Source organism: Raphanus sativus, chromosome 4, assembly GCF_000801105.2.
Source record: "Raphanus sativus cultivar WK10039 chromosome 4, ASM80110v3, whole genome shotgun sequence".
Classification (NCBI taxonomy): Eukaryota; Viridiplantae; Streptophyta; class Magnoliopsida; order Brassicales; family Brassicaceae; genus Raphanus; species Raphanus sativus.
Genome location: NC_079514.1, coordinates 43,800,291 through 43,818,676, shown reverse-complemented (window position 1 = coordinate 43,818,676; position 18,386 = coordinate 43,800,291). Strand labels below are relative to the sequence as shown.

Below are 18,386 nucleotides of genomic sequence, written 5' to 3'. Positions count from 1 at the left end.
CTACTTCTATCACTTCTCTCTCTCTCGAAAGATGCAAGGAGATGGGTCGGGTTCGTCAAGGAGAAGGCAAAATTCTGGAAGAAAGTTGTGTTTCTGTCGCTTAGATGCCAAAATCAGACAAGCTTGGACAGACAAGAACCCGGGCCAACGTTTTTATGGCTGTCCCCGTTATAAGGTACCCCAGCCGATGATAGAAATTGTGATCTGAGATCGGATTTTGAAAATTACATTATTTAAAAAAGGTTATTTGTGTCCGGAGAAAAATGGATGCCATTACTTCAAATGGGTTGATGTAGAGGATGGTTCAGAATGGCAAAGATTGGCTTTGATTGAAGCCCGTGATCAGATTGAAGAGCAGCGTAGTCTGATCGAGCAGTTACACGAAACCATTTCAGAACTGGCACACAATTTGGAGAGGATCCAACAAGAAGAGGAAATCGTTAGAGACTTTCAGAATCTCTATGTTTAGTTTACTGATTTGAGGAGAATGTTGTTTATGATTTTACTTATGTTTCCCTGTATTCAAACCGATGTTTAATGATCTAAAATTGTTGTTTATGCGTTTACTTATGTTCCCCTTTATTCGAGAATTATGGAAAACTACAGAAAACTAGTAAAATCATAGTGTAACAATGTAGAAAATAACAACACAGCCACCTAATCCCCTCTAATCCAACACACATAATTGTTAGAGTCTTTAATACACAAAATCTCCTTAAGCATCAACAGAAACTACTGCTGACATATATTTGCCAAAATATGAAATTTTTAATATAACAAATTAATCGACATCACATTTTCTCTTATGCATTGTATAGTCTTTCAAAGATCACTTTTCTAATAAGACCACCTTACAAAGGAGTATTTCACAATTCTCGTGATTTCGAAAATATTTTTCCACTAATCAGTATAGCTTACATGTTAATGTTGAAAAATAACAAGTAAAACTTTATTAACAAATTAATTTTTCCGTAAAACTAAAAAATGTTGAAATCACGAAAAATAAAACTATGAAGAAATGTTGTAACACCAGAAACTTAAGTATAACTATGCCCAAATATTTGGGGGGGGGGGTAAACAAAACAAAAAAGAACGCGCCATTTTGAAATGTTTTCGATTCGGTCAAAAACAATATTCTTTCCTTCTCTGCTTTCGTTACTCTCTCTCTCTTGTCTCCTTGTCTCCTCAACTGTACCACTTTAGTCATTTCCCACACCTCCACTCCTCCACTCCTTCTCTCTCTAAACCCACGTCTCCATCTCTCATCTCTCTCCTCAAAATGTCGATATCTACTCCTCCTCCTCAACCTCCTTATCTTTCTAAATTCTCTATAAATACTGTCTAAATACTCTCTAATTTCTCACTAATACTGTCTAATCTCTCTCTAAATTCTCTCTAAATCCACGGTTTTATTCTTACTCTCTCTACTGACCATGAATGGAATTCCTACCCGTTGCCCATGTGGTGGTGACATTCAGGCGGATATAACTCTACCGTCGAAGTATCGCCACGATTTCGATACCCACCCAGGGCTTAGGTTCTTCACCTGCAAGAAATATGAGGTAATTTTCCTTCTTTGTATAGTCATACTTAGTGAAACTTATTTTATACTTTGGTGAAACTTGGTTAATGATACTGAGTGAAACTGATGTATACTCATGGTATAACTGTGTAGGACGATGGGATGCATGTTCGTCAGCCATGGGCTTTGGGTGTTGAGGGTGAAGTGAGGCGCCTAAGGAGGGAGGTTAATAATATGGCTGAAGAGATTGCTAAGCTGAAGAGCCTTATTACCTCTACCTTCCGTCCATGAATGAGATTCAGTCTTAGTATTCTCTATCTATTTCGTAGTGTTCCCTATCTATTTCTTAGTGTTCCCAATCTATTTCCAGTGTCTCAGTTTATTTCCACTTTCGGTTACAAGTCTTTTTTTGTTTTGTTAAGACTTGTATAATGTACTAAGGTTTGTTTCAGTTATTTTAATTAATCAATATTATGTGTTTCAATTAAAAACCTTAGTTGTTAAGAACTTGTGTTTCAATTATTTCTCTTCTAGTCTCTAGTTGTGTTCACCTACTTGACTACTTTTGACCAAATTCAGAAAATAACATCACAAACCTAGTTTTAAAATATCCGATAAGTATTAGTTACAAACAAAAATAAACAACCGAATACAAAGAGTTTGTCTACCAGATAAAACAAAAAAAACAACACATAGAGTTCTTCACTTCTTTCTTTGTTTATGTTTCTCTACGTCTTTCTCTTTCTCTATGTCCTTCACAAACTCCTCCACCGAGATCAATCTCTCATCCAAGTCGTCAACCTTTTTGTCAACTTTCTTGAGCAGTTTCATCATTGTTTTCAGCATCTTAATAACATCCAAGAGAGTACTTTCTTGTGGACTTTTGATGGTAATGATACTTTCAATATCCTGTCAATAGAATAAATGTACAAACTTAGTTCTACCTTTATTCCACCCTACTCCTACCATAGGCTTACCTTAGTTCTACCCTAGTCCTACCTTAGTTCTACCCTAGTCCTACCTTAGTTTTAACTCAAATATGTAAGAATTGCCTCGAATGCAATAAGCTGTAAAACATCACAACACCACATTATGTAATGCCATCATAATTGTTATCATGTCATTAAAGGGATTTCACATACCTCTAGTGGGACATAGAAACCTGGAAGAGGCCACAACGTATTCTCTTTCACAACCCTTCCAAAATGTTTCATTGTGTGAGAGATCTCCTTCAACATGTAATCAGATTCCTGCAAGTTACAGTAAATCTTAATCAAGTTATAGCACTACTACTTCAAAGTTCCAACTGTGTTCTTTTCAAGTATCATTTACTTGTCCAATGTTTTACTAGTATTAACAAAAGTGTTATTGACTATTCCATAGTTCTACCTAATTGTTAATAGATCATAAATCATCAAAATATATTAGTTCATCCAAATGTGATACCTCTTCTTCTAGTCTTTTGTCCTCAACGTTCTCAATCTCTTCTCTTACTTCTTCCACACCAACATCACCATTACCTTCACCAGTGGAGTTATCAGCACCATCACCTTCACCGGTAGAGTTACCTACTACTTTCTCTCCTCCTCCTCCTTCTTCTGATTCTTCTCCTTCGTCATCTTCGGAACCTCCATTCTCATCATCCTTTCCTTCTGCATCTCCATCTCCATCTCAATTTTCTTCTTCAGAACCTCCTCCGTCTTCATTTCCTTCTTCAGAACCTTCAATCTCATCATCTCCAGAATGAGTCCCAATCGCCGGAGTTGCTGGAGGAGCTGGAGGAGCTGGAAGAGCTGGAGGAGCTGGAGGAGATGGGCCACCAACAACTGTCGTCGGAGCAGTCGGCTTAGTCGGCTTCGTTCCCGCCGTAGTCTCCCTCGAGTCCTCACTCGTCTTCTTCGCAGTCTCCGTCATCTCCTCGATGTTATCGGAGGCCTCCGCCGCCGTCGTCTGACTCGTCTCCTTCGCAAACTTCACTCTCCAAGTCTCTTCCTTCGTTGGATTATCTTTCCTCTTACCTCTTCTCGTTTCAACCACCATCGCACTCGATTTCCTCTGAATTCTTCTCTTTCCGTTTGTTCTCACCGTTGATTTTGGGTACGGAATTGGAGGTTGAAAGAGTTCGAGTCCTCAAGAGTTCAAATCCTTCGAATTAGAGTTTGAGTGAAAGGGGAAAAATGGAGAGAAATAATGTCGAAATTGAGTATATTGAGGTTTAATTCGGTTTAATTAAATTGAGTTATTGAAAACTGACAGATTTGGTTTGGTTTTTCAGGGATTGGTTCGGTTTCGAGGACTGCGTTTGGTTTCGAGGGATTGGTTTGGTTTCGAGGGATGGGTTAGATGGTTAGACGATTCGGTTCAATTCAATTAACCATAAATCCGGGTCGGGTCCGGGCGGATGGGTTATACCCTGGTAAAACTTGTAAATACTTCAACTATTCCACGATTTTTATGTCATTTCCACCATTTCCGATTTTTTAAATAAATGTTTATTTTTATGTTTATATGGCTGTCTATGAAAGATTGGCTTTTCACATTTAGGGGCTCTCGAGGAGTTGCCTCCATTCATTAACTGAAGGAGAAAAGATCATTGAAAACCCTAAAGAAGTCTTTAGAAGCAATAATCGCTCTCTTCTTCGTAGCCCCAAAGGAAAAAAAAGGAAGACGCAACCAAATACTCAAAGGTCAAGTTGATTCTCTTTCCGATTCAATACTATGCTACAGAGCTTGTGATTGTTTTTTTTTTTTGGGTTTCGGAAATTTCTATCGGGTGCTTTCACTTTCTTACCGTGTTAAGCCCTAGCTTATATAACTCGATTCTGATATTTTCCATTGTATCAGGTGCTGAGATGTGTCTGTTGATTGCTTCTGGTCTATGGGTTCCTGCGACATTCTGAGTGTGTTGTTCGGTTTAGGTGTTTGGTGCATTGCTTATATATCAGTCGCCGTTTTCGCATCTTTTAGAATCCTTCACTCTGTTTTCTCCCTTTGACTTTTTTTCTTTCTGGAAGATTTTTGCTTTGTTACAATGGGTTATGCTCAGCTCGTTATCGGCCCAGCAGGCAGCGGAAAGGTCTTCTCTTGTCAATTTTGTTTTGTGATAACAATGAGATTTTGGCTTATGCGTTTATTGGGGGTTTTTTTTTTGGATCAGTCAACTTATTGCTCATCTTTGTATGAACACTGTGAAACCGTCGGCAGAACAATGAATGTTGTTAACTTGGATCCTGCTGCTGAAATCTTTAACTATCCTGTGGCTATGGGTGAGTTATTCAATCAATCCCTTGGGTTTTTAGTGCCTCTCACTTTCTTGGTTTCACACTTTTTTTTTTCTTTTGCTGTTCTGCAGATATCAGAGAGCTTGTTTCTTTGGAAGATGTAATGGAGGAGCTTGGGCTTGGTCCTAATGGTGCCCTCATGTACTGCATGGAGTATCCTTTTTGTTGTTACATAGACATAAAATGAGAATTCTACTAGCTCCGATCTTAAAGCTGTTTACTTCACTTTATATTTTGGAAACTAATGATATGCTTGATAATTGAATGGTGAATCCTTTTGATGTATACATTGGAATATTACTCTTTTGGTCTTAACTTTTAATCCACAGATACCTTGAGGATAGCTTACATGATTGGGTGGATGAAGAATTGGAGAACTACAGGGACGATGATTACCTTATATTTGATTGTCCAGGTGCATACATGATCAATAAGTTTATATGTCTGATCTTTTTATACTAGTGGTTTCTGTCACATTGAAGCATCCCAAGTGTGTTTTTATCTCTAAATTCTTGTAAAATCCATGCTTCTAATAGGCCAGATAGAACTGTTTACACATGTTCCTGTGCTCAAGAACTTTGTGGCGCATTTGCAACAGAAGAACTTCAACGTCTGTGTTGTTTATCTGCTTGATTCACAGGTTTCATATCAACTTCTGTTTCTTTTTCTCTATTTATTTTAGTGAAAAAAACCAATTTGCGTTGATAAAATTATATATCTTTCCGGAGCAGTTCATAACAGATGTCACCAAGTTTATCAGCGGTTGCATGTCGTCTCTCTCTGCAATGATCCAGCTTGAATTACCACACATCAACATCCTCTCAAAGATGGATCTCTTGCAGGATAAAAGCAACATTGATAAGTATGGATTTTTTTTTTTTTTTCTTTTCTTTTTCCGTTTCTAGTTAAGTAAAATTTGCGTTGGGTTTTTAATGACTTTAGCTACTTGGATCCGGAGCCTCGCACATTGTTGGCAGAGTTAAACGAAAAGATGGGTCCACGATACGCGAAATTGAACAAAGCCCTGATTGAGATGGTATGTGATATGGTTTTAATCATATGTTGATCATAAAGCAAGTGTGTAATTTGATTGCGTTTTCTGGGATGTGGTGGTTACTAATAGGTGGGAGAATATGGGATGGTGAATTTCATTCCGCTTGACATAAGGAAAGAACGAAGGTGATAAACTAATTTACTCTCTATCATATCTTCCAACTTTGATCCAATACAAAAGCTAATATCGACAATGTTTTCTTTGGGCAGTATTCAGTATGTTCTGTCTCAGATTGATGTCTGCATCCAGTTTGGAGAAGACGCTGACGTTAAGATCAAAGATGAGGATGAAGATTTTGGTGATGATCAGTGATTTGTTACTCTGATTCACGGACGTTTCTCTTAAACTTCTGAACAATCTTAGTCTTATCAAAGGCCAATGAACTTGTGAAAACTATTTTATTTGCTGAATACCAAAACCTTAACTAGTGAGATATTTACAACTATTCGGAATTCTCCACGCAGACCAAATCAGCCACATTTCGTCTTGCGTGCACTACAATTGAGTTGAGACCGTTAACAAAAAAAAGATGCGATTAAGAGCATCTCCAAAGCTCTATAACTAAAGCTCTATACCAACTCATTACTCCAAAATAGAATCAAAATTTCTTTATCTACTAATAATAGGAATTCCAAACAATGTATAAAAGTGGTGTGTTTTTATCGAAATTTTATTTGTTGTTAAAAGTTGTGTCTTGTCATAAAATGTGTTTTCCCATTTTTTATTTCAAGAGTTGTGTATAAATTAATATTTAAATTAAAAAGATATCTAAACTATTAAAGGGGAAGTACAAACTGTACTTAGCCCAAATTTTTCCTAAATATTTACAATTTTATGTCACTCTCCAAAACGCAGTCGTTGTATTAAAAGGTTTCATGGCATTTCCATCCGATAATTACTCGGCCACTGTGTTTCAAAAAAAAAAAAAAAAAATTACTCAGCCACTTCCTACGAGGTCTTAGAAACCTCTAATTGAATCTCTGGTTTATGTATGATAGGAAAATGTGTTGTGCCTCACCGCTATGAAATCCAAGTGACAGAGAAATTAATTAGTTTACCGTAACATCAATTCATCGACATCGACAAGCAACACAGATCTAAATCCAGATCCGATCGAGAAAAAGAAGCAGACATCCCCAAAAAGAAAGACAAACCTGAGGTAGCGTGAAACGAGGTTGATGAATTCGCTCCTCTCATTCTCACTGAAACAACAAACAGATTCAGTCGAAAAAATAAGAAACGTCAGATCCAGAATTAAGGGAAAGACAAAACAATTAATCTGAAGGCGAACTTCATTTCAGTAAGGCCATCGACGTAGGATTTGAGCTGAGGGAGATTCTCGGTTGTGGTAGCACTCGCAGATTATCGAAGAGCTTCTGATCAGGGAAGAGAGAATGATGATGGAGATTAAAACCACTTGGTCTCAGAAACCACTTGCATCCAATAATTACTCAGTTGTAACAGTTTAAAAGGTATGATTAATTATATGATGGTGTCTTTGTTGGTTTGATTTTCCATTGACGCTGGGACAGGGTCAGTTTCATCTCTTTGTTTCAATACAGGTTTTGTCTCTTTTCTTGGTTCTCTCTCTCAGTTTCATCTTTTTGTTTCAAGTGCTGATACGTTTTCTTTTTAATTTCTTGATTCAAGTAACAAGAACATTCTCTATTTTTCTTATGGAAACATAGCAACTTATCACTGCAAGTAGTTTCTATGAGTGAAATCGAGGGAGAAAGTGAGAATAATCATTTGAAAAGACAGGTTGATCATGACAGGAAATTGCTGACTGGTTTATATAAAGGATTAGAGGAAGAAAGAAGCGCTTCAATGGATGCATTTACAGATGCCAGTGTATTATGTAAGCTGTGAGTGTTTACTTTTATCAATGCTTTTTATATGCCTCAGGTTCGTGATGTATAATAGGCATAATGACTAGCTGTTTAGGCAAGCTCAGTTCACATTTCCATGAGGTGGTTTCTCTTTTATGATCAACCTAGATATAACTAGGATAGGAAAAAAAAAGCATGTGATGGTGCAAACCCTGTCTTATTTGTTAAGTAATTTAGTAAGTTACTTGTGGAAACTTTTTTTTTTCTAGCTTCCATTGACATGGTGTTTCTGTCCAACATAGGCTGGTAAGGAAGGTGAACTGGCACATGAGGGAACAATGATTATAACCGGAGTCCTGGATTTAAGCGAGAAGGTAAGGTTTTTATTAGCCGTGCACGTATACAAATCTGAATAGATTGTGTTCTAAATGAAATGGGTTTCTTATGAATATTTGTTGCATGAGACTGTTAATGGAGGACGACTGACTTACTGATGTTTACTTTCGTTATGTCGTCATCCAGTTTGGAACATACTTAACTTTCATTGCTTTGAGATTATTTCCACTGGTCTCATTCATATGCTTTCATTTCTTGGAATTTCAGACTTCAGAGTGGTGAGGAAGCTATGCGCCAGTTAAAAAAAAAGAGTTAATTCTTCTACATAAGTTTTTGTCTTCTGTTTGTTGGTCAGTGGTGGACTTGGTCCAGTTCTAATCTAAACTCTAAAAGTCCTTTCGAGTTATAATGTTTTGTTAGCCTGTTTTTCATACATATATATTCTAGCTTTTGTAACTTTTGTTGACATATATAAAGACAAATATAAAACTATATATACTTCTAATTTTATCAAATGATCTTTAAATTTATGTTTTAATAATCTAAATTCAAATCTTACATATTAAATACATAGATCACTATATAATTGACTAACATTTTGATGATATATAAAGAATTCTGATATCAAATTTTGAAAATAAATTTGTGTACAAGAGTGTTTGATCACAAATTTTTTGAAGCTAATTAAAACTTGTAGAAATACAAAATTATAGTTTGATAATAACTAACAAAACAAAAATGATAAGTAAATATTCAATATGTATATGATATATAAATTAAATCTTTGATAATATTTAAACATGTTATATCATGTGTATCTTTTTAATTCAAGTAATCCTATGTATTTTTAATAAAATAAATATATAATAGGAACTGTCTAATGTAATAATGGTTCAAATTAATAAATTAAATTTTTATATGCAAGCTTTAAAATTATGAGTTTGGAGTATATAAAATTAAAATATGTCTATATATACCACCAATCACATAAATAACATATATAAAATTGAAAAAAAACATCTGCATGTCCGTGCAGATCAAACTCTAATTTTTGCTTAGGAGAGAGATTAGCTTCGATAGTACAGCTGTTTAGTTAAGTTAAATAAAAACTATTATACTTATTTTAACTTAAAAGGTCAAATCTTTTGAAGCTAAATCATAAATCCAAATACAATATTCACACAAAGACTCGATCTTCTATCACCTTCAAATAGTTGTGAAATATTAATGTAATTACCGAAAACAAATATCCGCACGGGTTAGAATCTAGTAACTACTTCAATGAGAAGTTGTGACTATTCATATATGTACCATTTGAAAATAATTATCTTTAAATTGAAAAGATGTGGCTATATGAAAAATTGTATTTATTAGTACTGAGATGAAAACTTATGTCTTTTCATTTTTATTTCTCTCATATGTATTTATTAATATTTCATAAATATTTGAAATTGTTTTATATCTAAAAGTCAGAGTATAAATATGAAAATTTTAATCTCTTAAGTTTTATACATGAAAATTGCATCTTTTAAATTTTTACATGAAATAAGAAAATTGCATCTTTTAAAATTTTACATGAAATAACCCAAACAATGTTAAAAAAGTTGTGTATTTTTAAAGAAATTTTATTTTTTTTGTTAAAAGTTGTCTTTTCATTATATATTAATATGTATATTTTCATTATTTTTTTTTAAAAAATTGTGTATAAGTTAGTATTTAAATCAGAAAATGCAATTATTATAATGAAAAATTGTGACTGTTCATATATGTATCATTTCAAAATAATTACCTTTAATTTGAAAAGATATGACTATTTAGAATAAAAAGTTGTGGCTATCCATACAAGTATCATTTCAAAATAATCACCTTTAAATTGAAAAGATGTGACTATTCATATACATAAAAATACTGCATCTCTTATTTTTTTTTTATAAAAAGTTGTATTTATTAGTATTGAGATGAAAACTTACGTCTTTTGTTTTTATTTTGCTCATATATATTTATTATGGGGAATTTTCAAAAATATCACTTTGAAGGTACCATTATTTAATATTTCATAAATGTTTTGCATTTTTTTATATCTAAAAATAAATGCATTAATATGGAAATTTGAATCTCTTAAGATTTATACATGAAAGTTTCATCTCTTAAATATTTATATTATCTATAAATAAGCATAAACACATATGTTCTACGATTCGACATCAGAATTTTTTCGAAAATAATACTAAATTTTTTATATAAAATTTAAATTAGAAAATTATTTATTTATAAAATATGAGTTTCTTACCTAGTTTATAAAATAGTACTCCACATTTAAATATTTTTGTTTCTAATAAAATATTATTATAAATAAGTATATTAATATTATTTTACTATATATATTATAAAATTTATTGTTAATATTTATTAATTATATAAATAACCATCTAATAAACTATTTTATACAGCAAAATATATATAATATAAAACATAAAAGATCATACATATAAAAATAAAAGATAAGCACCATACAAAAGAAAATTATACTAATTCTAATGAATAATTTAAATTAATGTATTATTGTGTTTAAGCTATGTAATGTAATTTTAATGTAATAAATGTTTTCATTTTAAATCTTGTCGAGTAATTTTATTTATATAATAAAAAATAGTTGTGGTTAATATTGTATTTAATGAACTGTTTTGCAAATAGTATAAATGAAATGTGATATTACTAATTTTTAAATAAATATAAAACATAATATATTAAAAATATTATATTTTTGGAGTATAAATGAAGTAATACAATAGAGTAAAATTCAACTTCATTTTAGAGTTATTTTATTTTGGAGTAGAAAATAGAATAATACATTGGAAATATTCTAATATTTAAAATCTACAGTTCCTAAGAGAGCTGAATTGTAGTTAGAACAACTCGAGAGAATAACTGGATCACTTTGATAAAAAAAAAACATAGTGGGTCACTTTACGACTTTAGATAACATCATAAGTCACTTTAGACTAGTTAAACACATTTTGTGTGGTTAAATACCATATTAACCCTCAAACTTCCAACCAGATATGTTTTAGTTAGACTTTGTATTTAGGTTTTTTTTTGGGTTTTGAATTTCAAAATTGAGAAGTCTTTTAATGGTTTAGGTTTATTTTATCTGAGAATTGAAGGTGAGTGAGTTGTTTTTTTAGCGACTTCTCGGAAACTAAAGCGGTGACGACGGCGAGTGAGGCGAGCTCCGCTTGCTGCTACCGACGGCGTGGTATCATTTTGTCTCCCCGTCTACTCCAAGCTGCGACTAACGTACCATCTTTCACGGCCAGTTCTTCATCTCCGGAATCAAGCTCATGGCTAAGCCTTTCCTCCGTCGAACATGCTCAGATCCGCCGTCGTCGAACATGCTCAGATCCGCCCATGTCGCCAGGCTTATCGTCAAAATCAAGCTTGCCGTCACGAGCTCCGGATTCGCAAAGGGAAAGCTCGTGAGCTTCAATGGTGGATTTCCTCATATTTGCATATCCAGTCCCTGAACTTCTGCTCTTTTACAATTTGGCCCCCACATTTTGTAAATTGTAGATATACCCTCTCGAATCAACCTCTAAATTTCTGAAAGTGCACTTTAGATCCTGCTATATGCAATACGCATTCAAATGAAATATATACACCTAATATGCATACTAAATGATCAATATGAACTAGATGAGATCCTAAAAACCATTAAAATCATAACATATCAATGTACACTTTTTTATGTTCATATGTACATCAATCTCATCGTTACAAGCACCCGATCGTTCTATCATCGAATACATATACATATTGTTGTCATGGATAAACCCAAGTTTCTTACGTAATTACACACTTGTACAAGAAACATAAAGAGTCCAATGATGTAACGTAAGTTGCTATTGGAAGGAAATAGTATTAGAACATGACCAATTACATTTGATGTTTCCAAGTTATGAAATCAAAGTACATTTGTACACTTTGAAGTGGACGTACATATGTAACTGAAGTACATATGTACACTATGAAATTGATGTACATGTGTACAATATGAGCATTTAGATGTTAGTATTGTATCTTAATTTAGCTCATTTAGATTTTTTAAGTGAGTATTTAGTTGTTAATAATGCACTTACATACATAATTGTGTAGATCAGGGTCTAGCTTGCATAGTTGAAATGTTAGGGCCAAAATTAGAGAAAATCTGTATATCTTTAAATATTTGGGGCAAAATCGTGATTATCAAAAGTTAAGGGATAAAATTGCAGAAAAAATGGATCAGTCTTTTTCAAAATCGTGAATAAGCTCTGGTGTGGTTCGCCGGCGGTTGCAGAGAAGGAACATAGCACATCAACGACGGAGAAGACGAATTGGACGATGCTTTCACAGTGGTTTAGAGCTTTGATTGCGGTGGATAGGAGTTACATGTCAGTTTCAATCTTGAAGGAGGAGAGCTTCGAGTTGGAGTTAATCGATCCTTCTCTTCGCCGCAAAGACGGTGGCTCGACGACAAAGCAATGGAGTAGACATGGCCGTAAGGGAAGAAAGCCGTGACGGATTCAGTTTTTGCTAAGCGGCCATAGTTGAGGTCTGAGATTTCTTTTATTATTTTCTTGTCGATAAAGATTTAATTTTTCAGATTCAATTGTTTGTGGTAGGAATAACAAGAAAAAAACAAGAGAAAAGCATTAGAAAAATGTTTGTTTTATTCAGATGTAGATGATTAAATCTCAGCCGCCCAATGCTCATATGAATCAATTCCTACAAATCAAACTGACCATATTATTTGTTACGTTGGGTCACATGTAGTTGAGCACAAACTAGAAAGGTTGGGTTTTCACGTCTAGTTGTGATAAAGTGTCCAAGTATAAACAAATGACTCATTATGATATTAATAACTATAAAAGTGACTATGAGTGTAAATTTCTGGGAGTTTATTCTCAGACACCCTTATGGAAAAAAATATTCTCCGCATCCTCTCTCTATTCTCAACCTCCTTTTGTCTATGCAACACCTAAACTAACATTTCATTTATTTATTATATCTCATCCACCTCATTAATACATTTACTTCTTCAATTAAATAAATCATCCACTCTCATGGCCCACAAGACAACCTTAACCAATCATGGTCCACATGTATTCACTCTCTCCAACTGCTTCCTCTCCTCCGACAGATCCTCTTCTTCTCTATTCTCCATTGCGATTTTTGTAAGCTCTAAAACAGGTATTTTAAGTCCGTTTTTGATGAAATTTTTTTAAGAAACATCATGTAAATGTAGAGTATATCATGATTAATGTTCAAAATAAATGATTTCGTGAAAAAATGGAGATTTTATAAACGGTTTTGAATACTGTGTTATTTGATTTTATGTATATTTTATGTACTTTTCTGATGAAATGTTTTTTTAATAATATCATTTAAATGTAGTGTATATGATGGGTAATGTTAAAAATGTAAGATTTCGTGAAAATGTGGAGATATTATGGACGACTATGAACACTGTGTTTATGAATTTCAGGTATATTTTATGTGTTTTTTGATGAAACTATTGCTGGAATATTATTTAAAATAAGTGTATAACTCGGCTTGTGTAGGAAAGTAATTGTTGATGAAAATTAAGAGAGATATAAAAGGAAGATTTTGAAAACTATGTTTATGGGTTTTGGATGGAGATATATATTTACGTACGTTTTTGATAATTTTTCTATGTGTAATTTCATTAAGATAGAGTATATATCATGGGTACTGAAAAATCCGAACAAATTCGTCTATAAAAGTTTATTAGTTAGTGGAAGGACAATTTCTGGGTACTACTAAGATAACTAGTTTTACTAAGACACAATGGTTTTACTGGTATTACAAATATTACTATGTTTACGAGTTATACTAGTATTACTAGGTTTACTATGTTTGTGGATTTGAAAGAATAAATATTAGAAAGAGAAGACCTTAGGGGATAAGAATGAATTATTTTCCTTAACAATAATAATTATTCCTTAATAATGATAATTATAATGATAATTCCATTTTGTTTCAGGAAAATGCAAAATCCGCATTGCACATTCATTTGTTTTGATTATGGGGGATATTATATGAAGGATGGGGGTGAAACAAAATGGATCTCCGGAGAAGGTGAAGGAGAAGATGAAATTCACACGATTGTGTTGAAGAAATCATTGGAGGAGGTGACACACTCTTTTTTGGTTGAGCGTCTTCTCAGAAAGCTAAAGGTAGATGAATCTAAGATGGAAGCGAGGATTAGTTACTTTCCAATGGTGCTGAATTCGAACAAGTCATCGTATATCTGGAATGATGAAGACGTGTTTGGCTATCTACTGCAAGTAAATCATGAAAAGTGTAGAAGTGTTCTACATGTGGAGTTAATATACAAAACAGATGAAGCAGTGCAACTTTCAAAAGATGACGATCAAAATGATGTCGGTCTTACCGATAGAGAAGCTACTGATAGAGAGGCTACTGATAGAGAGGCTACTGATAGAGACGCTACTGATAGAGAGACTACTGACAGAGAGGCTCATGATACAGAGGCTAGTGAAGAAGATGGTACTGATGGTGTGCTCACATTCTACAATGACGTTGAGATGCATGAGAATTTAACAGGAAGTGATGAGCATGTGCTTGGAGATACAGAAGTAAGACCATCAGTTGAAGTCAGACCTGTTGTCTATCAGACTCGGGATGATGGTATGGATTTGGTTCTAGGTCAAGAATTTAGATCTAAGGAGGAAGCACAAATTCATATTCAGACGGCTTCTCATCAGAATTGTTTTGAGTATGAGATAATTAAGACGGATAGAGAGAGATATGTGATAAAGTGCCGAGGTCGGAAAGACGGCTGCAAGTGGTTTGTGCGAGTTGCAAAGCTACAGAACTCAGATCGTTGGACGGTTATAAGTTACATCAAGCAGCATACGTGTTCTGTTGTTACTACAAGAACACTGCCTAATAGAAGGAGAGGCTCCCCAGGCATCATTGCAGCTATGTTGGCTCAAGATTATCCCGGTAGTTTTGACACACATGTTCCCACTACTCTGATCGATTTGGTTCATCGCAGGGTTGGTGTGACTGTATCATACCCAACAGCATGGAGAGGAAGAAGACAAGCTGCTAATGAAGTGCGAGGAAGTCCAGAAGAGAGCTTTTCTTTATTACACAGTTACATGTACATGCTCGAGAAACAGAATCCTGACACAGTAACTCGTGTGGTAGTGGACGAGGCCAACAAATTTAAGTATCTGTTTTTTGCCTTGGAAGCTAGCATAGAGGGGTTTAGTGCGATGAGGAAAGTCCTCATTGTGGATGCAACACACCTCAAGAATGTTTATGGTGGAAATCTACTTGTTGCGACTGCTCAGGATCCGGATCATCACACCTACCCAATTGCTTTCGGTGTTGCAGATGGTGAGAAAAATGATAGCTGGATGTGGTTTATGGAACAATTGAAATCAGTGATATCTGATATCCCGGGATTGGTGTTTCTTTCAGATAGAAACAAAAGCTTGATCAATGCAGTAGCTGCAGTGTTCCCTCAGGCCGCTCATGGGTATTGTATATGGCATTTGTCTCAAAATGTCAAAGGCCACGTCCGCAACAACAGAGATACTTGTGCATTTAAGTTTATGGAGTGCGCAGATGCATATACAGAGGCTTAAAACCGTAAACCCTAAACTCAAAACCATATACCCTAAAATAAAACAATAATAGCTATGACCCTTTACATTATGCAAAGAACTCTTATCGATTCATAGGCTGATCTTAATATATTAATGTTTGAGATCAATATACACCTTGTCATACGATAAATTTGGAATAGCCATAATTATGTTGGAATAGCCATAATTAAAACATACCAATGTATATCCACTTTTTGCAGGTGATGTAAGACTCGGGTGAGCCTTTGAAGTGTGGCAGAATGGAACAAACAAGCTGGTCATACACTTTCTTTTGTGGTTGTCGATGGTCATAGCAATCACCACCACGCCGTTGGCGACCATCAATGCTGCTAGCTAGCTCTGTTGATTCATAGAAGTATTGTGTAACCAGTAGTACTAACACTTTACCTGATCTATTCTGAGTCGTAGCGACCACATGTGTACACCGGGATGTGTACACCCTGGGGTGTACTACAGTGTACACTGTAATTTTATATTTATTTGATCTAACTCAGTTAAATTAATAAATAATAGTTTTCTATATCTTAGTAGTTATTAATATAAATTTTATTTCAATTGCAGTATATTTTTTTTATAAAAGCCTAAGTTTTAAAATAAAATATACAATATGCCTAAATAGATAATATTAAATATTTTATTTTGTGTTATTTAGAATTAAACCAATACCAAAACAACAATTGTCTGCTGGTAAATGTTTATGAAGAATATAAACATATAATATTTCTTAAAACGTACAATATTTATTAAATGTAGACTGGAGTGTACACACTTGCGTACACCCTAGTGTATACTGGGGTGTACACACTTGCGTACACAAGAGTGTACAGTTTCGTGAGTACACCGGAGTGTACACCTAGGTAGAATTGAAGCTTCATAGAATGTTTGCACCCTATTTTGGATTTGGAATCATAACTTTGTGGAAGTTTATAGAGAAATTTCATCACAATAATTTTTATGTATGTTGTAAGCAGTTCATTCATCTTTTTAGTCTTCTTTAGTTATAGAGTCGACTTTTAACTCTAGAGCTTAAACAATAATTCTTTTTTGTAAATTTTGACAAAAATTTAACTTGAAACTCGACAAATAGATTAAAAACGTTCATAACATACAAAGTGAATAAAATTCTTCAGATTTATATTTAACCCTAAATCAAATACTATAAATCCATGTCACATAGTTTTTAATATATATCTTCCTACCTAAACCCAAAACCATAATCATATGTTTGTTTCTCTAAGTATATTTGATTTTTTTCATGTTGCTTCACATAATCATTTTTCATCTTTCATATCTCTACTATTAAACTCTATTTTAAAATCGAAGGATACTATATTTCAAGACCAAAGACACCTAGTGTACACCTACTTCTGTATATTTTTGTATATTAAATCAAAGACATACTCACCTTTTGTATACTTTAGTATCAAAATGTATAAAAAAGTGTACACCTAGTGTACACATAAACGTACACTAGTACAACGTAACGTACACCAGAGAATGCACACTGTGAAGTGTAAAAAGGAACCTGAGTGTGTACACCGGAAGTGAATACATGAGTGTGTACACCGGAGTGTGTACACCCTAGCATATACTCCAGTGTACACCGTAGTGTGCATTGGGGTGTACATCGTAGTGTGTAGCGAGTTTTGTTTCGCAAAATCGATATTATGATTACGCTTTTTATAATTTGTTTCAAAGTGGGCAAAACAAAGACTCAGCAACTAATAAATTTTTAAAATTTGGTGGGTTTTGGCCATGTTCAAAATTACGCGAGGTGTGAGTCAGATTGTCGGCTTAAAATAGGAAAATTTAAAAGTCGAAGATTAAAAAAGAATTAGTTTTAAGAGAATTGGTTTAATATTTTTTATTTATTTTCAGATACATTTTTATATATTTAGTTTGTATAGCTTATATATATGGTTTAGGGACTAGGCGTATTATATAAAATATAAGATATATAAGTAATATGTATAAAGTGATTATTCATTTATATATTCATTTATATATTCTCCTACCTAAACCCAAAACCCTAATCATATGTTTATATATTCTATAAGTATAGTTGAATTGTTCATGTTGTTTCACATTATCATTTTTCATCTTTCATATCTCTACTATTAAACTCTATTTTAAAATCGATTGATACTATATTTCAAGATCAAAGACACATAGTGTACACCTACTTCTGTATACTTTTGTATATTAAGATCAAAGACATACTCACCTTCTGTATACTTCAGTATCGTAAGGTATAAAGAAGTGTACACCTAGTGTACACATAAACTTACACCTAATGTACACATAAACGTACACTCGGTGTACACCTTAAACCCTAGTCATTTATTTCTGAACCGGAGATAGTAGAATACACCAGAACATGTACAACGTAACGTACACCAGAGAATGCACACTGTGAAGTGTACACAGGAACATGAGTGTGTACACCGGAAGTGAATACGTGAGTGTGTACACCGAAATGAATACATGAGTGTGTACACCGGAATGTGTACACCAATGTGTGTACACCCTAGCATATACTCCAGTGTACACCATAGTGTGCATTGGAGTGTACATTGTATTGGGGTGTACATCGTAGTGTGTGACGGGTTTTGATCAATATATTTCAAAGTGGGCAAAACAAAGACTCAGCAACTAATATATTTTTAC

The 18,386-nt window shown here is 33.9% G+C and overlaps 3 protein-coding genes across 3 annotated transcripts; 2 read left to right on the top strand and 1 right to left on the bottom strand.

Annotated features, from left to right (window-relative positions):
* Window positions 1-2,116: 2,116 nt before the first annotated feature.
* On the bottom strand, window positions 2,117-3,173 carry LOC130510975 (uncharacterized). The gene is made up of 2 exons (XM_057007731.1): window positions 2,665-3,173; window positions 2,117-2,431 (listed from the first exon to the last, which is right to left on the bottom strand). Exons 1-2 carry the CDS (start codon window positions 2,758-2,760, stop codon window positions 2,225-2,227), a joined length of 303 nt encoding a protein of 100 aa, XP_056863711.1. The 5' UTR covers window positions 2,761-3,173; the 3' UTR covers window positions 2,117-2,224.
* Window positions 3,174-4,053: 880 nt separating this feature from the next.
* Window positions 4,054-6,302, top strand: LOC108849011 (GPN-loop GTPase 3). The gene is made up of 11 exons (XM_018622501.2): window positions 4,054-4,209; window positions 4,367-4,440; window positions 4,537-4,598; window positions 4,680-4,788; window positions 4,875-4,956; window positions 5,133-5,218; window positions 5,340-5,443; window positions 5,535-5,665; window positions 5,746-5,839; window positions 5,927-5,982; window positions 6,067-6,302. Exons 2-11 carry the CDS (start codon window positions 4,401-4,403, stop codon window positions 6,167-6,169), a joined length of 867 nt encoding a protein of 288 aa, XP_018478003.1. The 5' UTR covers window positions 4,054-4,209; window positions 4,367-4,400; the 3' UTR covers window positions 6,170-6,302.
* Window positions 6,303-14,117: 7,815 nt separating this feature from the next.
* Window positions 14,118-15,698, top strand: LOC108851107 (uncharacterized). The gene has a single exon (XM_018624527.2). It carries the CDS (start codon window positions 14,118-14,120, stop codon window positions 15,696-15,698), a length of 1,581 nt encoding a protein of 526 aa, XP_018480029.2.
* The last annotated feature ends 2,688 nt before the right edge of the window (window positions 15,699-18,386 follow it).